Source organism: Bufo gargarizans, chromosome 1 (genome assembly GCF_014858855.1).
Source record: "Bufo gargarizans isolate SCDJY-AF-19 chromosome 1, ASM1485885v1, whole genome shotgun sequence".
Classification (NCBI taxonomy): Eukaryota; Metazoa; Chordata; class Amphibia; order Anura; family Bufonidae; genus Bufo; species Bufo gargarizans.
In genome coordinates, this window is record NC_058080.1 from 267,939,345 (window position 1) to 267,964,610 (window position 25,266).

At 44.6% G+C, this 25,266-nt stretch overlaps 1 protein-coding gene across 3 annotated transcripts in view; it reads right to left on the minus strand.

Moving 5' to 3' along the window:
- Window positions 1–20,173: 20,173 nt before the first annotated feature.
- NPFFR2 (neuropeptide FF receptor 2) overlaps window positions 20,174–25,266 on the minus strand; it is a 359,549-nt gene continuing 354,456 nt past the window's right edge. For all 3 annotated transcript variants that reach the window (XM_044277078.1, XM_044277072.1, XM_044277087.1), the window contains exon 4: window positions 20,174–21,194. In XM_044277078.1, coding sequence (XP_044133013.1) covers window positions 20,336–21,194 — 859 coding nt within the window. In that variant the 3' untranslated portion in view covers window positions 20,174–20,335. The remainder of the gene's footprint in view (window positions 21,195–25,266) is intronic.

Consider the following 25,266-nt stretch of genomic DNA (forward strand, 5'->3'; position numbering starts at 1 on the left):
AAAACAGAGCCACATCCTTTCAATCTCCCACTTATGATTGATAGCGGGTTTATAGTAATATATAATAATGGACTGCTGTGTATGATGAACATATCACTAATACCGTTATTATTTAAAAATGAGATATGTCTCCGGTTTCTCCTTACATAGGGGGGACGGTTTTAGACCATAATGAATAAATATCAGTACCCTGTCCATTGTTTAATATTTGTCAAAAATGCGGCTCAAAGACCGGAACCTGAAGCTGATAACTTCCGGTGGCATGCGTTTGACCATGCGTGCCATCAACCGGAAGTGACGTATCGCAACTCTGCATGCGTCTCACCAGCCGGAAATGCCTGGCTTTTTCAGCGTCCGGAAGTAACAGTAAGACCGGTGCTTATAAGCTGAGCACTGGCAACAAGTAAACCGGCCACATCTGCTCTCCTATGATGAATATCTAAATATGACAGTGGGATTGCCCTGCGCAGTAAGTAAATTGAATGAGAACCTGTACTTATTTATTTTGTCAGGATCTGTATCGATTTTTCTCTTTTCTGTTCACCTCTTTACAGGCTACCTACTTACTGACAGGACCTAGTATCTCTATACCCCCACTGATCAACAATAGGAGCTAAGTATCAGATATTCATATCCTTTACATCATTATATATATTAAATTCTTTTCCCTACAAAATAGGGTTGTCTATCACCCCCTGATGATCTGCCGGGCGCAGATGAAACGCGTCGGGGTTCGTTTCATTTATATTTTTCCAACCTGCTATCATTTATATAGGTAGGGCTTTCTTAGGTTAACTACAGTCATAGGCACGGGGACAGGGTATCTCTACCATATGGGGATATCCCTGGGCTGAGGGCCTAGTCTGTCAGGGACATCTAGGGAGAGTGAATCCCTCCCGTCTGATACCCCACAATCCCTGTCTTTGGATTTATTACCTAGTTGACTGTAGATTTTCCCTCTTTATCAGGTTATTTTTTTAATCGTGTTGTGGCATCCAAATCTAAGTAGGAGTTTGTGTAAAAAAGACTCAAAACCAAATAGTATTGAGTCTCGATCACTATATGAGCAGCATTCTGCTCCATTTACCCAATAAGGTACAATAAAGGTATTGTTTTTATGAGCACGTTATAATTTTCTAGATACGCTTAATACTAAAGACGTGGTGACTATCAAATATATCATACTTATTTTCTTTTTGAAACTGTCAGATGACATGCAGAATGTAAAAATAAATTCCACATTAAAAGTGTCCTGTCTGACCCAGGAGGAAGTACATCAGCGACTTAAAAAGATTAAAATAGACAAATCGCCAGGTCTGGATGGCATACACCCCCGTATCCTAAGGGAATTAAGTAATGTCATAGCCAGACCCTTATTTCTGATATTTGCAGACTCTATACTGACAGGGAATGTCCCACAGGATTGGCGCATGGCAAATGTGGTGCCAATATTCAAAAAGGGTCCAAAAACAGAGCCTGGAAACTATAGGCCGGTAAGTTTAACATCTGTTGTGGGTAAACTGTTTGACGGTTTTCTGAGAGATGCTATCTTAGAGCATCTCAACGGAAATAAGCAAATAACGCCATATCAACATGGCTTCGTGAGGGATCGGTCATGCCAAACAAATTTAATCAGTTTCTATGAGGAGGTAAGTTCTAGACTTGACAGCGGCAAATCAATGGATATCGTATATCTGGACTTCTCCAAAGCATTTGACACTGTACCACATAAAAGGTAAGTATATAAAATGAGAATGCTCGGACTGGGAGAAAACGTCTGTAAGTGGGTAAGTAACTGGCTCAAAGATAGAAAACAGAGGGTGGTTATTAATGGTACATACTCAGATTGGGTCACTGTCACTAGTGGGGTACCTCAGGGGTCAGTATTGGGCCCTATTCTCTTCAATATATTTATTAATGATCTTGTAGAAAGCTTGCATAGTAAAGTATCAATTTTCGCAGATGACACTAAACTGTGTAAAGTAATTTACACTGATGAGGACAGTATACTACTACAGAGGGATCTGGATAGATTGGAGGCTTGGGCAGATAAGTGGCAAATGAGGTTTAACACTGACAAATGTAAAGTTATGCACATGGGAAGGAATAATGCAAGTCACCCGTACATACTAAATGGCAAAACACTGGGTAACACTGACATGGAAAAGGATCTAGGAATTTTAATAAACAGCAAACTCAGGCTACTTTCACACTTGCGTTCAGAGCGGATCCGTCTGGTGTCTGCACAGATGGATCTGCTCCTATAATGCAGACTATGGGATCCGTTCAGAACGGATCCGTCTGCATTATAGTTTAGAAAAAATTCTAAGTTGCTCAGACGGATCCGTCCAGACTTTACATTGAAAGTCAATGGGGGACGGATCCGTTTGAAATTGAGCCATATTGTGTCAACTTCAAAAGGATCCGTCCCCATTGACTTACATTGTAAGTCTGGATGGATCCGTTTGCCTCCGCACGGCCAGGCAGACACGCGGAAACCCGAACGCTGCAAGCAGCGTTTGGGTGTCCGCCTCCTGAGCGGAGGACAAACGGTGCCAGACTGATGCATTCTGAGCGGATCCGCATCCACTCAGAATGCATTAGGGCAGTACGGATTCGTTCGGGGCCGCTTGTGAGGGTCTTCAAACGGAACTCACAAGCGGAGCCCTGAACGCTAGTGTGAAAGTAGCCTAAGCTGCAAAAAACAGTGTCAGACAGCTGCTGCCAAGGCCAATAATATAATGGGTTGCATCATAAGGGGCATAGATGCCCGTGATAAGAACATAGTCCTACCACTTTACAAATCGCTAGTAAGACCACACATGGAGTACTGTGTACAGTTCTGGGCTCCTGTAAACAAGGCAGACATAGCAGAGCTGGAGCAGGTCCAGAGGAGGGCAACTAAAGTAATAACTGGAATGGGGCAACTACAGTACTCTGAAAGATTATCAAAATTAGGGTTATTCAATTTAGAAAAAAGACGACTGAGGGGGGATCTAATAACTATGTATAAATATATTAGGGGTCAGTACAGAGATCTATCTCATCATCTATTTATCCCCAGGACTGTGATGAGGGGACATCCTCTGCGTCTGGAGGAAAGAAGGTTTGTACACAAACATAGAAGAGGATTCTTTACGGTAAGAGCAGTGAGACTATGGAACTCTCTGCCTGAGGAGCTGGTGATGGTGAGTACAATAAAGGAATTCAAGAGGGGCCTGAATGTATTTCTGGAGTGTAATAATATTACAGGCTATAGCTTCTAGAGAGGGGTCGTTGATCCAGGGAGTTATTCTGATTGCCTGATTGGAGTCGGGAAGGAATTTTTTTTTCCCCCTAAAGTGGGGAAAATTGGCTTCTACCTCACAGTTTTTTTTTTGGCTTCCTCTGGATCAACTTGCAGGATAACAGGCCGAACTGGATGAACAAATGTCTTTTTTCGGCCTTATGTACTATGTTACTATGTTACATTACAAAGCAGGCAAATTTTCGTTGATGCACCTAATAATATTTTTAGTTTGAAAAATATCCTGATTGGGTATTTAGCTTTGTAGTTGGCACTATTCACTTTTGTCACTGCGTGATAAAGGTCACATTGTGTTGACCAAAAATTTGCTTTTAGTAACATAGTAACATAGTACATAAGGCCGAAAAAAGACATTTGTCCATCCTGTTCGGCCTGTCATCCTGCAAGTTGATCAAATTGTGTGTGTGTGTTTAGTAAACACACACACACACACAATTTCTTGAGGAAATTATGTGGCATTTGGTTTTCTCCCTCTCTTTCTCTCTCTCTCTAAATATATATATATATATATATATATATATATACACATGCAAATATATTGGACACATTAATTGGGGCCTTTAAAATCTTTAAAAAAAATGTACTAAAAGTTTATTATGGAAAATATTAAATTTTCAATGGAATGACATGCCTGATGAAATCGAAGAACAAACATACTGCTGTTGGGGTTGCATAACTTTATTTTAGTAGTTTCACCAGTATGGCAGGGGCCCATTCCTGTGAACACTTTCCTGCTGCAAACTAAGAACATGCTGCTTTCTGTTCCTGCAGACTTTAACCGAGCTATGTGTAGGCCTTAAACTACACCGTTAACTTACCATCTACTCTCTGATGCTGTTGTCCTTATCCTTCTGAGTTATGTGTGGGCATTATAATACACCATTACCTGCTTCTTTTGTCCTTATCCTTCTAATAGATGCCTAGCCATTATAATACAACAATACCCTTACCTGATGCTGGTGTCCTTATCCTTCTAAGTTATGTGTAGGCCTTATAATACAACATTACCGTTAACTTGTTGCTGTTGTCTGTCCTGACCATGAAGAATTTGCACCCGGACTAAAGGGTACTTACAGCAAAGTTAAAGTTTAAAATTACACCATAGCATAACATTATTAAAAAACTAAAGCAAAGACTATTTATTAATAATGTTTAAATAACAAAAAAAACGATCTATGGCAATTTGGTCAGTAGCTCCTGGAGGTCATATATTTCCTGCAGATCGGTACGCTGCATGTCCTACAGCTGCTGCTTTTTGTTCAGACTCCGCAGCTGCACCTGGATGTCTGTCACGGCTCTTTGCTGAGTCTGCTGCAATTTTTTCATTTTAATGATTACTGTAATAAAATAACAAAAAAATAAGAAATTCATATTTAGAGAAAATAGCACATCTCAATCAGTCATTTAACGATATTTATCAAAATAATTATAGTTAATTAGTTAATGATAGTTCAGTAGTGTATAATGTTAGTTATTTGGTTAGTTAATGGTTTTATATGTTGAATATCGAGTTTGTGTCCAGGGTTGTTTTTTTCTATTTCTGTAGTTTTTATAGTTGCACATAGAGTGGCACATAGGGGTGTTGGTGTTTTTGGGTATAAATGGGGAACTAAATGTGTGGTAATTTTAGTCCTATTACCCCTTGTGTTAGTTAAAAATGTGGAGGAATAACAACTATTTCATGACAAATTTTTTTATAGTTTTTTTTTTATTTGAAAGCGTTTACAACATTTGTGAAATGCCTGATGGGTAAAAGTGCACACTACACAGCTTGAAAAATTACTTCAGGAGTGTAGTTTCCAGAATGGGGTAGCTTTTTTTTGTTTTCTGCCTTTGGGTTAGCTTTGGATTTCTTCACATGCGACATAGCCAATTACCATTTGAGCTAAACCCTCTCTCCTTACGCCATATAGTGCTCTTTCCACTCTGAACACTGCTGTGTACCCATATATCAGTTTCTAATTGCACAGGGGTGTTTTTGTCAACTCCGGATTCAGGGTAATAGATTAAGTGTTTAGTTTTGCTGTAAATCCTTGATGAGTTGCATAAAATACAATGCAAAATTTACATTTTACAAAAAAAAATCATATTGGGATGTCTTTTACTTTTTCAGTGAATTTTCTTTAGGCAACCAAAGAGTTTACAAAGTTAGCAAAATTATTTTTTAATAGCTTGAGGGGTGTAGTTTAAAAAATTGGGTGATTTATGGGTTGTTTAAACTATGTAAGCCCATAAAATTACGTATTAAATGAATTGGTCGTTAAAAAATTTGGTTTGGTAATTTTTCGTATAAATTTGGATATTTGCTTATAGACTTCTAAGTAGGGATGAGCGAACTCGAACTGTATAGTTCGGGTTCGTACCGAATTTTGGGGTGTCCGTGACACGGACCCGAACCCGGACATTTTCGTAAAAGTCCGGGTTCGGGTTCGGTGTTCGTCGCTTTCTTCGCGCTTTTGTGACGCTTTCTTGGCGCTTTTTGAAAGGCTGCAAAGCAGCCAATCAACAAGCGTCATACTACTTGCCCCAAGAGGCCATCACAGCCATGCCTACTATTGGCATGGCTGTGATTGGCCAGAGCACCATGTGACCCAGCCTCTATTTAAGCTGGAGTCACATAGCGCCGCCCGTCACTCTGCTCTGATTAGCGTAGGGAGAGGTTGCGGCTGCGACAGTAGGGCGAGATTAGGCAGATTAACTCCTCCAAAGGACTTGATTAACTGATCGATCTGCAGCTGTGGATCATTGAGCTGCTGATCCTCAATTGCTCACTGTTTTTAGGCTGCACAGACCGTTTGTCAGTCTCATTTTTCTGGGGTGATCGGCGGCCATTTTGTGTCTTGTGGTGCGCCAGCACAAGCTGCGACCAAGTGCATTTAACCCTCAATGGTGTGGTTGTTTTTTGGCTAAAGCCTACATCAGGGTGAAGCTGTCACACCAAGTGCATTTAACCAGCAATAGTCTGTTCATTTTTTGGCCATATACAAAATCAGGGGCAAGCTGCGCCTGTCACCAAGTGCATTTAACCCTCAATGGTGTGGTTGTTTTTTGGCTAAAGCCTACATCAGGGTGAAGCTGTCACACCAAGTGCATTTAACCAGCAATAGTCTGTTCATTTTTTGGCCATATACAAAATCAGGGGCAAGCTGCGCCTGTCACCAAGTGCATTTAACCCTCAATGGTGTGGTTGTTTTTTGGCTAAAGCCTACATCAGGGTGAAGCTGTCACACCAAGTGCATTTAACCAGCAATAGTCTGTTCATTTTTTGGCCATATACAAAATCAGGGGCAAGCTGCGCCTGTCACCAAGTGCATTTAACCCTCAATGGTGTGGTTGTTTTTTGGCTAAAGCCTACATCAGGGTGAAGCTGTCACACCAAGTGCATTTAACCAGCAATAGTCTGTTCATTTTTTGGCCATATCCCAGTCTAATTCTGTCACTAAATCCATACCGGTCACCCAGCGCCTAAATACTAGGCCTCAAATTTATATCCAGCTAAATCTGTCCCTAGTGCTGTAGCTGGGCGAGTTATTTAGTGTCCGTTCAAGCACATTTCTTGTTCTGGGTTGAAATACAATTCCCAATTTAGCAATTTCATAATTTAGTGGTTCCTGCTATATCAGAGCTCTTTGAAATCTATCCCAAAAAGGGTATATAATATTGAAGGTGCACATAGGGTCATTCAGAGTAACTTCACACACACCCGCTACTGTGTATTTCCAAGTCTAATTCTGTCACTAAATCCATACCGGTGACCCAGCGCCTAAATACTAGGCCTCAAATTTAATTCCCTCTAAATCTCTCGTTACCCACCGCTGTACTGTTGTTGCTGGGCAAGATATTTAGTGTCCGTCAAAGCACATTTTTTGTTCTGGGTTGAAGTACAATTCCCAATTTAGCAATTTCATAATTTAGTGGTTTCTGCTATATCAGAGCTATTTGAAATCTATCCCAAAAAGGGTATATAATATTGAAGGTGCACATAGGGTCATTCAGAATAACTTCACACACACCCGCTACTGTGTATTTCCAAGTCTAATTCTGTCACTAAACCCATACCTGTCACCCAGCGCCTAAATACTAGGCCTCAAATTTAAATCCCTCTAAATCTCTCGTTACCGTTGTCCTGTTGTAGCTGGGAAAGTTATTTAGTGCCCGTCAAAGCACATTTTTTGTTCTGGGTTGAAGTACAATTCCCAATTTAGCAATTTCATAATTTAGTGGTTCCTGCTATATCAGAGCTATTTGAAATCTATCCCAAAAAGGGTATATAATATTGAAGGTGCACATAGGGTCATTCAGAATAACTTCACACACACCCGCTACTGTGTATTTCCAAGTCTAATTCTGTCACTAAATCCATACCGGTGACCCAGCGCCTAAATACTAGGCCTCAAATTTAATTCCCTCTAAATCTCTCGTTACCCACCGCTGTACTGTTGTTGCTGGGCAAGATATTTAGTGTCCGTCAAAGCACATTTTTTGTTCTGGGTTGAAGTACAATTCCCAATTTAGCAATTTCATAATTTAGTGGTTTCTGCTATATCAGAGCTATTTGAAATCTATCCCTAAAAGGGTATATAATATTGAAGGTGCACATAGGGTCATTCAGAATAACTTCACACACACCCGCTACTGTGTATTTCCAAGTCTAATTCTGTCACTAAACCCATACCTGTCACCCAGCGCCTAAATACTAGGCCTCAAATTTATATCCAGCTAAATCTGTCCCTAGTGCTGTAGCTGGGCGAGTTATTTAGTGTCCGTTCAAGCACATTTCTTGTTCTGGGTTGAAATACAATTCCCAATTTAGCAATTTCATAATTTAGTGGTTCCTGCTATATCAGAGCTCTTTGAAATCTATCCCAAAAAGGGTATATAATATTGAAGGTGCACATAGGGTCATTCAGAGTAACTTCACACACACCCGCTACTGTGTATTTCCAAGTCTAATTCTGTCACTAAATCCATACCGGTGACCCAGCGCCTAAATACTAGGCCTCAAATTTAATTCCCTCTAAATCTCTCGTTACCCACCGCTGTACTGTTGTTGCTGGGCAAGATATTTAGTGTCCGTCAAAGCACATTTTTTGTTCTGGGTTGAAGTACAATTCCCAATTTAGCAATTTCATAATTTAGTGGTTTCTGCTATATCAGAGCTATTTGAAATCTATCCCAAAAAGGGTATATAATATTGAAGGTGCACATAGGGTCATTCAGAATAACTTCACACACACCCGCTACTGTGTATTTCCAAGTCTAATTCTGTCACTAAACCCATACCTGTCACCCAGCGCCTAAATACTAGGCCTCAAATTTAAATCCCTCTAAATCTCTCGTTACCGTTGTCCTGTTGTAGCTGGGAAAGTTATTTAGTGCCCGTCAAAGCACATTTTTTGTTCTGGGTTGAAGTACAATTCCCAATTTAGCAATTTCATAATTTAGTGGTTCCTGCTATATCAGAGCTATTTGAAATCTATCCCAAAAAGGGTATATAATATTGAAGGTGCACATAGGGTCATTCAGAATAACTTCACACACACCCGCTACTGTGTATTTCCAAGTCTAATTCTGTCACTAAATCCATACCGGTGACCCAGCGCCTAAATACTAGGCCTCAAATTTAATTCCCTCTAAATCTCTCGTTACCCACCGGTGTACTGTTGTTGCTGGGCAAGATATTTAGTGTCCGTCAAAGCACATTTTTTGTTCTGGGTTGAAGTACAATTCCCAATTTAGCAATTTCATAATTTAGTGGTTTCTGCTATATCAGAGCTATTTGAAATCTATCCCTAAAAGGGTATATAATATTGAAGGTGCACATAGGGTCATTCAGAATAACTTCACACACACCCGCTACTGTGTATTTCCAAGTCTAATTCTGTCACTAAACCCATACCTGTCACCCAGCGCCTAAATACTAGGCCTCAAATTTAAATCCCTCTAAATCTCTCGTTACCGTTGTCCTGTTGTAGCTGGGAAAGTTATTTAGTGCCCGTCAAAGCACATTTTTTGTTCTGGGTTGAAGTACAATTCCCAATTTAGCAATTTCATAATTTAGTGGTTCCTGCTATATCAGAGCTATTTGAAATCTATCCCAAAAAGGGTATATAATATTGAAGGTGCACATTGGGTCATTCAGAATAACTTCACACACACGCTTCTGTGCATTTCCAAGTCTAATTCTGTCACTAAATCCATACCGGTGACCCAGCGCCTAAATACTAGGCCTCAAATTTAATTCCCTCTAAATCTCTCGTTACCCACCGCTGTACTGTTGTTGCTGGGCAAGATATTTAGTGTCCGTCAAAGCACATTTTTTGTTCTGGGTTGAAGTACAATTCCCAATTTAGCAATTTCATAATTTAGTGGTTTCTGCTATATCAGAGCTATTTGAAATCTATCCCTAAAAGGGTATATAATATTGAAGGTGCACATAGGGTCATTCAGAATAACTTCACACACACCCGCTACTGTGTATTTCCAAGTCTAATTCTGTCACTAAATCCATACCGGTGACCCAGCGCCTAAATACTAGGCCTCAAATTTAATTCCCTCTAAATCTCTCGTTACCCACCGTTGTACTGTTGTTGCTGGGCAAGATATTTAGTGTCCGTCAAAGCACATTTTTTGTTCTGGGTTGAAGTACAATTCCCAATTTAGCAATTTCATAATTTAGTGGTTTCTGCTATATCAGAGCTATTTGAAATCTATCCCTAAAAGGGTATATAATATTCAAGGTGCACATTGGGTCATTCAGAATAACTTCACACACACACGCTTCTGTGCATTTCCAAGTCTAATTCTGTCACTAAATCCATACCGGTCACCCAGCGCCTAAATACTAGGCCTCAAATTTATATCCCGCTGAATTTGAATACAATACATTGGGCCAAATAATATATTTGTTGTTGTGGTGAACCATAACAATGAGAAAAACATCTAGTAAGGGACGCGGACGTGGACATGGTCGTGGTGGTGTTAGTGGACCCTCTGGTGCTGGGAGAGGACGTGGCCGTTCTGCCACATCCACACGTCCTAGTGTACCAACTACCTCAGGTCCCAGTAGCCGCCAGAATTTACAGCGATATATGGTGGGGCCCAATGCCGTTCTAAGGATGGTAAGGCCTGAGCAGGTACAGGCATTAGTCAATTGGGTGGCCGACAGTGGATCCAGCACGTTCACATTATCTCCCACCCAGTCTTCTGCAGAAAGCGCACAGATGGCGCCTGAAAACCAACCCCATCAGTCTGTCACATCACCCCCATGCATACCAGGGAAACTGTCTCAGCCTCAAGTTATGCAGCAGTCTCTTATGCTGTTTGAAGACTCCGCTGGCAGGGTTTCCCAAGGGCATCCACCTAGCCCTTCCCCAGCGGTGAAAGACATAGAATGCACTGACGCACAACCACTTATGTTTCCTGATGATGAGGACATGGGAATACCACCTCAGCATGTCTCTGATGATGACGAAACACAGGTGCCAACTGCTGCGTCTTTCTGCAGTGTGCAGACTGAACAGGAGGTCAGGGATCAAGACTGGGTGGAAGACGATGCAGGGGACGATGAGGTCCTAGACCCCACATGGAATGAAGGTCGTGCCACTGACTTTCACAGTTCGGAGGAAGAGGCAGTGGTGAGACCGAGCCAACAGCGTAGCAAAAGAGGGAGCAGTGGGCAAAAGCAGAACACCCGCCGCCAAGAGACTCCGCCTGCTACTGACCGCCGCCATCTGGGACCGAGCACCCCAAAGGCAGCTTCAAGGAGTTCCCTGGCATGGCACTTCTTCAAACAATGTGCTGACGACAAGACCCGAGTGGTTTGCACGCTGTGCCATCAGAGCCTGAAGCGAGGCATTAACGTTCTGAACCTGAGCACAACCTGCATGACCAGGCACCTGCATGCAAAGCATGAACTGCAGTGGAGTAAACACCTTAAAACCAAGGAAGTCACTCAGGCTCCCCCTGCTACCTCTTCTGCTGCTGCCGCCTCGGCCTATTCTGCTGCTGCCGCCTCGGCCTCTTCCTCCGCCTCTGGAGGAACGTTGGCACCTGCCGCCCAGCAAACAGGGGATGTACCACCAACACCACCACCACCACCTCCGTCACCAAGCGTCTCAACCATGTCACACGCCAGCGTTCAGCTCTCCATCTCACAAACATTTGATAGAAAGCGTAAATTCCCACCTAGCCACCCTCGATCCCTGGCCCTGAATGCCAGCATTTCTAAACTACTGGCCTATGAAATGCTGTCATTTAGGCTGGTGGACACAGACAGCTTCAAACAGCTCATGTCGCTTGCTGTCCCACAGTATGTTGTTCCCAGCCGGCACTACTTCTCCAAGAGAGCCGTGCCTTCCCTGCACAACCAAGTATCCGATAAAATCAAGTGTGCACTGCGCAACGCCATCTGTAGCAAGGTCCACCTAACCACAGATACGTGGACCAGTAAGCACGGCCAGGGACGCTATATCTCCCTAACTGCACACTGGGTAAATGTAGTGGCAGCTGGGCCCCAGGCGGAGAGCTGTTTGGCGCACGTCCTTCCGCCGCCAAGGATCGCAGGGCAACATTCTTTGCCTCCTGTTGCCACCTCCTCCTTCTCGGCTTCCTCCTCCTCTTCTTCCACCTGCTCATCCAGTCAGCCACACACCTTCACCACCAACTTCAGCACAGCCCGGGGTAAACGTCAGCAGGCCATTCTGAAACTCATATGTTTGGGGGACAGGCCCCACACCGCACAGGAGTTGTGGCGGGGTATAGAACAACAGACCGACGAGTGGTTGCTGCCGGTGAGCCTCAAGCCCGGCCTGGTGGTGTGTGATAATGGGCGAAATCTCGTTGCAGCTCTGGGACTAGCCAATTTGACGCACATCCCTTGCTTGGCGCATGTGCTGAATTTGGTGGTGCAGAAGTTCATTCACAACTACCCCGACATGTCAGAGCTGCTGCATAAAGTGCGGGCCGTCTGTTCGCGCTTCCGGCGTTCACATCCTGCTGCTGCTCGCCTGTCTGCGCTACAGCGTAACTTCGGCCTTCCCGCTCACCGCCTCATATGCGACGTGCCCACCAGGTGGAACTCCACCTTGCACATGCTGGACAGACTGTGCGAGCAGCAGCAGGCCATAGTGGAGTTTCAGCTGCAGCACGCACGGGTCAGTCGCACTACAGAACAGCACCACTTCACCACCAATGACTGGGCCTCCATGCGAGACCTGTGTGCCCTGTTGCGCTGTTTCGAGTACTCCACCAACATGGCCAGTGGCGATGACACCGTTATCAGCGTTACAATACCACTTCTATGTCTCCTTGAGAAAACACTTAGGGCGATGATGGAAGAGGAGGTGGCCCAGGAGGAGGAGGAGGAGGAGGAGGAAGAGGGGTCATTTTTAGCACTTTCAGGCCAGTCTCTTCGAAGTGACTCAGAGGGAGGTTTTTGGCAACAGCAGAGGCCAGGTACAAATGTGGCCAGCCAGGGCCCACTACTGGAGGACGAGGAGGACGAGGATGAGGAGGAGGTGGAGGAGGATGAGGATGAAGCATGGTCACAGCGGGGTGGCACCCAACGCAGCTCGGGTCCATCACTGGTGCGTGGCTGGGGGGAAAGGCAGGACGATGACGATACGCCTCCCACAGAGGACAGCTTGTCCTTATCCCTGGGCAGCCTGGCACACATGAGCGACTACATGCTGCAGTGCCTGCGCAACGACAGCAGAGTTGCCCACATTTTAACCTGTGCGGACTACTGGGTTGCCACCCTGCTGGATCCACGCTACAAAGACAATGTGCCCACCTTACTTCCTGCACTGGAGCGTGATAGGAAGATGCGCGAGTACAAGCGCACGTTGGTAGACACGCTACTGAGAGCATTCCCAAATGTCACAGGGGAACAAGTGGAAGCCCAAGGCCAAGGCAGAGGAGGAGCAAGAGGTCGCCAAGGCAGCTGTGTCACGGCCAGCTCCTCTGAGGGCAGGGTTAGCATGGCAGAGATGTGGAAAACTTTTGTCAACACGCCACAGCTAACTGCACCACCACCTGATACGCAACGTGTTAGCAGGAGGCAACATTTCACTAACATGGTGGAACAGTACGTGTGCACACCCCTCCACGTACTGACTGATGGTTCGGCCCCATTCAACTTCTGGGTCTCTAAATTGTCCACGTGGCCAGAGCTAGCCTTTTATGCCTTGGAGGTGCTGGCCTGCCCGGCAGCCAGCGTTTTGTCTGAACGTGTATTCAGCACGGCAGGGGGCGTCATTACAGACAAACGCAGCCGCCTGTCTACAGCCAATGTGGACAAGCTGACGTTCATAAAAATGAACCAGGCATGGATCCCACAGGACCTGTCCGTCCCTTGTCCAGATTAGACATTAACTACCTCCCCATAACCATATATTATTGGACTCCAGGGCACTTCCTCATTCAATCCTATTTTTATTTTCATTTTACCATTATATTGCGAGGCTACCCAAAGTTGAATGAACCTCTCCTCTGCCTGTGTGCTAGGCCTAAATATATGCCAATGGACTGTTGCAGTGGTGGGTGACGTGAAGCCTCATTCTCTGCTATGACATGCAGACTGATTCTCTGCTGACATGAAGCCAGATCCTCTGTTACGGGAGCTCTCTCCTCTGCCTGGGTGCTGGGCCTAAATTTATGACAATTGACTGTTGCAGTGGTGGGTGACGTGAAGCCTGATTCTCTGCTATGATATGAAGACTGATTCTCTGCTGACATGAAGCCAGATTGTCTGTTACGGGACCTTTCTCCTCTGCCTGGGTTCTGGGCCTAAATTTATGAAAATTGACTGTTGCAGTGGTGGGTGACGTGAAGCCTGATTCTCTGCTATGATATGAAGACTGATTCTCTGCTGACATGAAGCCAGATTGTCTGTTACGGGACCTTTCTCCTCTGCCTGGGTTCTGGGCCTAAATTTATGAAAATTGACTCTTACAGTGGTGGGTGACGTGAAGCCTGATTCTCTGCTATGATATGAAGACTGATTCTCTGCTGACATGAAGCCAGATTCTCTGTTACGGGACCTCTCTCCTCTGCCTGGGTGCTGGGCCTAAATTTATGACAATGGACTGTTGCAGTGGTGGCTGACGTGAAGCCTGATTCTCTGCTATGACATGCAGACTGATTCTCTGCTGTCATGAAGCCAGATTGTCTGTTACGGGACCTCTCTGCTCTGCCTGTGTGCTAGGCCTAAATATATGCCAATGGACTGTTGCAGTGGTGGCTGACGTGAAGCCTCATTCTCTGCTATGACATGCAGACTGATTCTCTGCTGTCATGAAGCCAGATTGTCTGTTACGGGACCTCTCTGCTCTGCCTGTGTGCTAGGCCTAAATATATGCCAATGGACTGTTGCAGTGGTGGGTGACGTGAAGCCTCATTCTCTGCTATGACATGCAGACTGATTCTCTGCTGACATGAAGCCAGATTGTCTGTTACGGGACCTCTCTGCTCTGCCTGTGTGCTAGGCCTAAATATATGCCAATGGACTGTTGCAGTGGTGGGTGACGTGAAGCCTCATTCTCTGCTATGACATGCAGACTGATTCTCTGCTGACATGAAGCCAGATTGTCTGTTACGGGACCTCTCTGCTCTGCCTGTGTGCTAGGCCTAAATATATGCCAATGGACTGTTGCAGTGGTGGGTGACGTGAAGCCTCATTCTCTGCTATGACATGCAGACTGATTCTCTGCTGACATGAAGCCAGATTGTCTGTTACGGGACCTCTCTGCTCTGCCTGTGTGCTAGGCCTAAATATATGCCAATGGACTGTTGCAGTGGTGGGTGACGTGAAGCCTCATTCTCTGCTATGACATGCAGACTGATTCTCTGCTGACATGAAGCCAGATTGTCTGTTACGGGACCTCTCTGCTCTGCCTGTGTGCTAGGCCTAAATATATGCCAATGGACTGTTGCAGTGGTGGGTGACGTGAAGCCTCATTCTCTGCTATGACATGCAGACTGATTCTCTGCTGACATGAAGCCAGATTGTCTGTTACGGGACCTCTCTGCTCTGCCTGTGTGCTAGGCCTAAATATATGCCAATGGACTGTTGCAGTGGTGGGTGACGTGAAGCCTCATTCTCTGCTATGACATGCAGACTGATTCTCTGCTGACATGAAGCCAGATTGTCTGTTACGGGACCTCTCTGCTCTGCCTGTGTGCTAGGCCTAAATATATGCCAATGGACTGTTGCAGTGGTGGGTGACGTGAAGCCTCATTCTCTGCTATGACATGCAGACTGATTCTCTGCTGACATGAAGCCAGATCCTCTGTTACGGGAGCTCTCTCCTCTGCCTGGGTGCTGGGCCTAAATTTATGACAATTGACTGTTGCAGTGGTGGGTGACGTGAAGCCTGATTCTCTGCTATGATATGAAGACTGATTCTCTGCTGACATGAAGCCAGATTCTCTGTTACGGGACCTCTCTCCTCTGCCTGGGTGCTGGGTAGTGTTGAGCGCGAATATTCGAAAAGCAAATTTTTTTCGCGAATATCGCAACTTCGCGATTTCGCGAATATTTCGAATATAGTGCTATATATTCGTAAAAACGAATATTCGTTTTTTGTTTCCCCCCCCCCCCCCACAAAATTACAGTACACATATAATTGATTGTTTCCCAAAGGTCCAACAGCTCAGATCTTACTCACATTGCCTAGAAAGTGATTGAGGCGCGAATCTTCGTAAGGCGATTTTATTAGCGCACATGCGAATATCGGCACGTCCCAGAACAGAGGCAAAGGGCTTTGCATTCATACATTAGTGAATTGAGTTGCGAATCTTCGTAAGGCGATTTTATTAGCGCACATGCGAATATCTACACTTGTCCCAGAACAGAGGCAAAGGGCTTTGCATTCATACATTAGTGATTGAATTGAGCTGCGAATCTTCGTAAGGCGATTTTATTAACGCAAATGCAAATATCTACACTTGTCCCCAGAACAGAGAGGCAAAGGCCTGTGCATTCATATAGTATAGCACCATATTCGCGAATACGTAGAACTTCGTAAAAGTCGATTTACGAATATTCGTATTTTTTATTTTACTTTCCACCTTACAGATTACATTGATCTGTACTCTGTCAACTACTGTCATCACCCCCCACTGTATCTCGATTGATTCCCAAAAGTCTCACATTCCCTAGAAAGTGATTGAGGTGCGAATCTTCGTAAGGCGATTTTATTAGCGCACATGCGAATATCTACACTTGTCCCAGAACAGAGGCAAAGGGCATTGCATTCATACATTAGTGATTGAATTGAGTTGCGAATCTTCGTAAGGCGATTTCATTAGCGCACATGTGAATTTTGCATAGCATATGTATTATGCGATAATTCGAATTATCGCATATGCGAAATAATAACGAATTTGAATAATCGCGAATATTTTACGAATATTCTTTCGAATATTCACAAAATTTCGCGAATTCGAATATGGGACATGCCGCTCAACACTAGTGCTGGGCCTAAATTTATGACAATGGACTGTTGCAGTGGTGGGTGACGTGAAGCCTGATTCTCTGCTATGACATGCAGACTGATTCTCTGCTGACATGAAGCCAGATTGTCTGTTACGGGACCTCTCTCCTCTGCCTGGGTGCTGGGCCTAAATATATGCCAATGGACTGTTGCAGTGGTGGCTGACGTGAAGCCTCATTCTCTGCTATGACATGCAGACTAATTCTCTGCTGACATGAAGACAGATTCTCTGTTACGGGACCTCTCTCCTCTGCCTGGGTGCCGGGGCCTAAATATCTGAGAATGGACTGTTCCAGTGGTGGCTGACGTGAAGCCTCATTCTCTGCTATGACATGCAGACTAATTCTCTGCTGACATGAAGACAGATTCTCTGTTACGGGACCTCCCTCCTCTGCCTGGGTGCTGGGCCTAAATATATGCCAATGGACTGTTGCAGTGGTGGCTGACGTGAAGCCTCATTCTCTGCTATGACATGCAGACTAATTCTCTGCTGACATGAAGACAGATTCTCTGTTACGGGACCTCCCTCCTCTGCCTGGGTGCTGGGCCTAAATATATGCCAATGGACTGTTGCAGTGGTGGCTGACGTGAAGCCTCATTCTCTGCTATGACATGCAGACTGATTCTCTGCTGACATGAAGCCAGATTCTCTGTTACGGGACCTCTCTCCTCTGCCTGTGTGTGTGCTGGGCCTAAATATATGCCAATGGACTGTTGCAGTGGTGGCTGACGTGAAGCCTCATTCTCTGCTATGACATGCAGACTGATTCTCTGCTGACATGAAGCCAGATTCTCTGTTACGGGACCTCTCTCCTCTGCCTGTGTGTGTGCTGGGCCTAAATATATGCCAATGGACTGTTGCAGTGGTGGCTGACGTGAAGCCTCATTCTCTGCTATGACATGCAGACTAATTCTCTGCTGACATGAAGACAGATTCTCTGTTACGGGACCTCCCTCCTCTGCCTGGGTGCTGGGCCTAAATATATGCCAATGGACTGTTGCAGTGGTGGCTGACGTGAAGCCTCATTCTCTGCTATGACATGCAGACTGATTCTCTGCTGACATGAAGCCAGATTCTCTGTTACGGGACCTCTCTCCTCTGCCTGTGTGTGTGCTGGGCCTAAATATATGCCAATGGACTGTTGCAGTGGTGGCTGACGTGAAGCCTCATTCTCTGCTATGACATGCAGACTGATTCTCTGCTGACATGAAGCCAGATTCTCTGTTACGGGACCTCTCTCCTCTGCCTGTGTGTGTGCTGGGCCTAAATATATGCCAATGGACTGTTGCAGTGGTGGCTGACGTGAAGCCTCATTCTCTGCTATGACATGCAGACTAATTCTCTGCTGACATGAAGACAGATTCTCTGTTACGGGACCTCCCTCCTCTGCCTGGGTGCTGGGCCTAAATATATGCCAATGGACTGTTGCAGTGGTGGCTGACGTGAAGCCTCATTCTCTGCTATGACATGCAGACTAATTCTCTGCTGACATGAAGACAGATTCTCTGTTACGGGACCTCTCTCCTCTGCCTGGGTGCCGGGGCCTAAATATCTGAGAATGGACTGTTCCAGTGGTGGGTGACGGGAAGCCAGATTCTCTGCTATGGAACCTCTCTCCAATTGATTTTGGTTAATTTTTATTTATTTAATTTTTATTTTAATTCATTTCCCTATCCACATTTGTTTGCAGGGGATTTACCTACATGTTGCTGCCTTTTGCAGCCCTCTAGCTCTTTCCTGGGCTGTTTTACAGCCTTTTTAGTGCCGAAAAGTTCGGGTCCCCATTGACTTCAATGGGGTTCGGGTTCGGGACGAAGTTCGGATCGGGTTCGGATCCCGAACCCGAACATTTCCGGGATGTTCGGCCGAACTTCTCGAACCCGAACATCCAGGTGTTCGCTCAACTCTACTTCTAAGCTTTGTTACGTCAAGACTAAATTTTAAACTGATCCAAACATGAAGTAGACATAATGGAAATGTTAAGTAATAACTAATTTTTGAAGGTATTGCTATTTAGTATAAAAGTAGAGATATTTAATTTAATTTAATACATTTGAAAAAAAAATCTAATTTGTGATAAAATCTGGATTTTTTTAAAATAGTGCAATCGAAAAGAATTTGACGAATATTCGTGATATATCGCAAATTCGAATATTGCCCCTGCCGCTCATCACTACATTGTAATGAAATTGGTTTCCACCCCATATCTAGTGGATATGCATTGGCAGATGGATACTACATTGACTGAATAAGAGGGGCATATGGAGATAGTTATCTGCCTTTTCTTGGTCTGAATTTGCTCTAATGTCTCTTGTGGCTATTTAGCCTATGTTTGCCTCTGTGGCTCTGACCGCGAGGGGATTATTGATATTAGTTGAAGCAAACCTATCAGATCATATGTTTTATGGTAAATAAAGATTTTTTAGTTTTAGCACCAACATTATCTGTGATTAAAAACCTTTTTAAGTAACTGTACAGCTTTGAGGGGAAAAAGGCAAATTTTCTTTAAAAAAAAAGTTTTGTAGTTGAATACTATATTATACTAATAGCATTTCAGATTTGTTATCAGGACCAATCACAACTCATTGTATATAACACAGTATATAAGGCCAAAAAAAGACATTTGTCCATCCAGTTCAGCCTGTTATCCTGCAAGTTGATCCAGAGGAAGGCAAAAAAAGTAGAAGCCAATTTTCCCCACTTAAGGGGGAAAAAAATTCCTTCCCGACTCCAATCAGGCAATCAGAATGACTCCCTGGATCAACGACCCCTCTCTAGTAGCTATAGCCTGTAATATTATTACGCTCCAGAAATACATCCAGGCTCCTCTTGGATTCTTTTAGTGAACTCACCATCACCAGCTCCTCAGGCAGAGAGTTCCATAGTCTCACTGCTCTTACCGTAAAGAATCCTCTTCTATGTTTGTGTACAAACCTTCTTTCCTCCAGACGCAGAGGATGTCCCCTCATCACAGTCCTGGGGATAAATAGATGATGGGATAGATCTCTGTACTGCCCCCTGATATATTTATACATAGTAATTAAATCTCCCCTCAGTCGTCATTTTTCTAAAGTGAATAACCCTAATATGAATGAACATTTGTGAGTATATCCTCATAATTGTATATCCATTTTGGATGGAGATGTTCAATGGAGACTATTGTCAGAAAAAAAAGTAAGATTGAAAAATTGGATTGAACTGAAATCAAATGCCAGTGAAGTTTTCAAAGACATGCAACTGTATAAAATTTTAATTTATCCATTGACATTTTTGCATCATATAGGGCATGTAATACCTTCACAAAGATAGCAACAGCTTTAGTTACATGAACTTCAAGAGTTATTGCATAAAAACTGACATTATATACAAGCATTCAATGTGGCGGCTATACAAAGCACCTTACAAAAAAGTCACTAGTCAACATAAATATGTACGTCATGTATGCATATGTTTTGAACATGATAATAGATAAATAGATGTTGAAAGGAGTCTTTTGAAAATGAAATCCATGCCTCAGTTCTAGTGAACTTTTCAAAGCATGTCTTTCTGAATCCCATTGTTATTAGAATTTTTTTCCAAGTCTTCCATAATTAAGTCTTGGTCGCTTGTCAATGGTCTTCTTTTATCAGATTCCTTAACATCACTGCTTTGTTTATCAAAGGCTGAATCTTGCCGCCCGGGATCTTGTGAAGTTGCTGGTAGGATGGCATTGCCTTGTGCCCGATGTGAATACATATTTCTCCTTTCCATTTCTTCTGAGCACAGCTGAAGCTTGAAGGCAGCCTGGAAACCACGTCTGAAGTTCTCATTAAAGAAACCATAAATGATGGGATTGACACTGCTATTGAAAAAAGCCAACCAGTGTGCAAATGGATAGATATAAATATTAATGATTTGATATTGATTTTCTGTCAAGTTGGCATAGTCAGTAAGCATCATCAGGGTCCATAAAGGTAGCCACGACAATATAAACAGCAAAGCAATAATAATGAGCATTTTGATGACTTTTTGCTTCCGTCGGGAAACAGCATGCCTTTGCTGTTGGTGATTTTTACTTTCAACATTCAGTTCACTCTTAAACAGGGTAATACCTATTCTGGCATACATAATTACAATGAGAGACAGGGGAGCAAGATAAATGTTAGAAAACAGCACTGTTGTGTAGATCTTTCTCATCTTCGGATTAGGCCAGTCTTCATGACACCAATGAACAGGACCTGTTTGATTGTTAATGCCAAGAATTACTCGAAAGTGTTTATCTTCTTTGACATGAGACATAACTGCAGTTGGGCACATGATAGCAATAGCCAGGACCCAGATCACTGTGATAATGACAACAGCAGTGGAAATTGTCAGCTTCTGCTTGAAAGGATACACAATGCAGCGGAACCTGCAATGACAAATACAATGATCTTGAATATCAGTCAGCCAAACTCATAAATAAAATAGAATATAAAAAAAATATATATATATATATATATATATATATATATATATTGTGACAGAGTGTCTGGAGAAGTAGTGGATGGGGTCTATGTGTGCCCAAGATTTCTCACTTCTGTCATTTAAAAGCAACCAGGGAAATGTTCAGGAGAGGTCTGTGCAATTCGGGTTTACATAAAACCTGTTCTTAGGGCCTGTGTTGCTGGAGTAGGGAGAGAAGGGTGGGCCCCACTCCATCCGGACAGTCCGGCTTTTGTGCTGTCATGTAATTACTCCTCAGGTGTGCTGGCCTGATATAAGGCTGAGAATGCAGACACAGCTCGCTCAGCCTGGGAACAGGTTACCTGCATGGAGCCTGTGAGAGCACTACAAGAGGTACGGACTTTGCTATTTTGTTTGGGTGCTTGGTATTAGGCCGGCACTTGGTCAGGGAGGTTTCATGCTGTATAGTTAGAGCCGGACAGGCTTAGGATTTTTGTTTGCTATGTTTTATGTTCTGTACCTCAACCTGACAATAAAACTGGCTGAGGTCAGTTAAACGAAGTTCCTGCCGTGTGGACTGTAACTTCGTCGGTGTGCCTGCTAAACTGTGCCTGTCTACCCAGGAGACGACAGCCCCGCTACATAATCCCTTACATGTGGTGGAGGATGCGGGCACACCAAATTCTGGCATAAAAAAAACTGAACATTTAAAGGGACAGAGTCCATTTTTGTGCGGTGCGCCAAAGACTGTTTTCTGCCTCTTGGAAAATGGAGGATGTGGTTAAAGCTATGTTGCAAGCTGTTGCATCTCAACAGGAGGCTACCCGAGTGCAGCGGGAGGCTACCCTAGTACAGCAAAAGGCGCTTGAGGAAACCAGCCGCAGGCTGACGGCCCAACTGGAGGCTGCACAAGAGGCGCAAAGAAAAGATCGGGAGACCTTAGCAGTTGTGGTGCAGCAACTGACCAGTGTCGCTGGACGGGTCCCAGGGATGGCAGAGGCCCCTCATGCCGCCATAAGGGCTAGTCACTTTCTGCAAAAGATGACAACCGCAGATGACGTGGAGGCCTACCTTACCACCTTCGAAAGGACTGCCGAGCGAGAAGGTTGGCCAAAGGCACAGTGGGCCGGACTGTTGGCCCCCTTCCTTTCAGGAGAACCCCAAAAGGCATATTTTGACCTGGAGAATCAGGATGCTATGGACTATGTTATGCTAAAAAAGGAGATCCTTACACGCCTTGGGGTTACTCTTTCAGTCCGTGCTCAGCGTGTGCACAACTGGGACTACAGTATGGATAAACCTCCACGTTCCACAATGCACGACCTCATACACCTGACCAAGAAGTGGTTGCAGCCGGAGTTCCTGACAGGCCCTCAGATGGTGGAACGGGTTGTGATGGACCGGTACTTAAGGGCCCTCCCGGTTACCTTGCGCAAGTGGGTGAGCCACGGTGACCCCAAGAATGCTGACCAGATGGTGGAGATGGTGGAGAGGTACACATCCGCAGAGGAGCTACTGAGTCTGCCGCAGCGCCCCCCAGCCCTGCAGCGGAGATCTCCGGGACTACCTGGTAAGACTGTTCTAAGGGAAAAGGGGGCTGGCAGAAGCGATGTATCTGTGGGTGCAAGTGGAGAGACTGGAGGCCCAGGCTCTAGAAGCTGGCAAGCCATGCCAGGGAGATCTGTGGCCTATAAGAGACTTAATAGGGACTTAATAAAATGTTTCAGATGTCAAATGCCAGGTCATGTTGTTGCCAATTGCCCAATGTATGGTGAACCAATGCAATGTGATGCCTCATATATAAACCGCCGTTTATCACTGTATGCCCAGCCTGCGTGTGTAGCATTACTAAATACTGCGGGGGAGAAACAAATGTGTGTTATTACGGTGGAAGGTAAAGATGTGAGTGCCTTGTTGGACTCAGGGAGTCTGGTCACCCTTGTAAAAACGGATTTGGTAAACCCCAGGAAATGGCAAACTAAAACCATGGCGGTAACCTGCATACATGGAGACACCCGTAATTATCACACTGCTGTGGTAGATGTAAATACCCGATACGGGGCAGAAAAATTTATGGTTGGTTTAGTGCCTAAGTTAATGCATGATGTCATTATGGGGCGGGATTTTCCACATTTCTGGCAGCTATGGGAACATAAACTTTCAAATGCCTGTCAGGAAGGAGATGACCTACCACCGGGTACCGAAAGGTGTGGGTATTTAAGAGAGACTTCTGTTGATGGTGAATCGTTTCCCTTGTCTGTCATGGTAGGGGAGCCTGAGGTCTCTGACCATAGTGATAGATTAGAAGAGGGTCAGAGCAGTCCAGAGAGGGAAGACTCACTTAATGACAATTTGCCAGACCTGGCAGTACGGAAAGAGCAATTTGGTGCTGAGCAATTAAAAGATCCCACCCTTACTAGAGCCAGGGAAAATGTGAAGTCTATGGTCACCTTATGGGGGGGCATTTGGGAGCTGAAAAGACTACAGACAGAGTCCTTCAAAGGATCTTTTGGCCTGGGGTCCATAAAGATGTTAAAGACTATTGTGACACCTGCCCCGAGTGCCAAATTTCGGCTCCTAGGCCACACTATCGTAGTCCCCTGGTACCTCTACCAATCATTGAAATACCATTTGAGAGAATAGCCATGGATCTGGTGGGGCCCCTTGTAAGATCTGCTCGAGGCCACCAACATATTCTCGTAATCATGGACTACGCTACTCGTTACCCGGAAGCTATACCCTTACGTAATACGTCATCGAAAGCCATAGCTAAAGAGTTGGTGCAGGTGTTCAGTCGCGTGGGACTACCAAAAGAGATCCTAACAGATCAGGGTACCCCCTTTATGTCACGCATCATGAAGGAGTTATGTAAACTGTTCAAAGTTAAACAGCTGCGTACCTCTGTCTACCATCCACAGACTGATGGACTGGTAGAGAGATTTAATAAAACTCTAAAAGCCATGCTTAAAAAAGTGGTAGACAAAGATGGGAAAAACTGGGATTTCCTTCTCCCTTATCTCATGTTTGCCATCCGTGAGGTGCCTCAGTCCTCTACAGGCTACTCCCCATTTGAGTTGCTATATGGTCGCCACCCTAGGGGTCTGCTAGATATAGCAAAAGAAACTTGGGAAGAAGAAGCTACCCCCTATAGAAGTGTCCTAGAACATGTGGTACAAATGCAAGACCGTATATCTGCGGTGATGCCTATTGTACGAGAACATATGGCCCAGGCTCAGGGGGCACAGCAAAGGGTGTATAACCGCAGTGCCAGAGTACGTACCTTTGCACCAGGTGACCGGGTTCTGGTACTGATCCCTACAGTAGAGAGTAAGTTCCTGGCTAAGTGGCAAGGCCCCTTTGAGGTGATAGAGAAAGTAAATGAGGTAAACTATAAAATCCGTCAACCAGGTAAGAGGAAGCCTGAGCAAATATACCACGTCAATCTTATAAAACCGTGGAAAGATCGACTATCACTTGCAGCTGACACCTCCTTCCCACCAGAGCAGCGGTGCTCTGGGAAGCCCCTGTTGCCAGAGGTAACAATTCCCGACTCCCTGGCCAAGACACAAAAGGTAGAAGTGCAGGGATTCCTCTTTAAGAATAGGGATTTTTTCTCAGAGATCCCAGGTCGCACCTCTGTCATAAAACATGACATCATTACAGAACCGGGGAAAAGGGTTAAGCTGCGGCCCTACAGAATACCAGAGGCCAGGAGAGGGCTTATCTCTGAAGAGGTGAGGAAAATGTTGGAACTTGGGGTAATTGAAGAGTCCCATAGCCAGTGGTCCAGTCCTATAGTTCTGATCCCCAAACCAGATGGCAGCTGGAGGTTTTGCAATGACTTCCGAAAGTTGAACACCATATCTAAGTTTGATGCTTACCCAATGCCCCGTGTTGATGAGCTCATTGACAGGCTCGGAAATGCCAGGTATATAACCACTCTAGACCTAACCAAGGGATACTGGCAAATTCCCATGACAAATGAGGCCAAAGAGAAAACTGCCTTTGCCACTCCTGATGGGTTGTTTCATTATGTG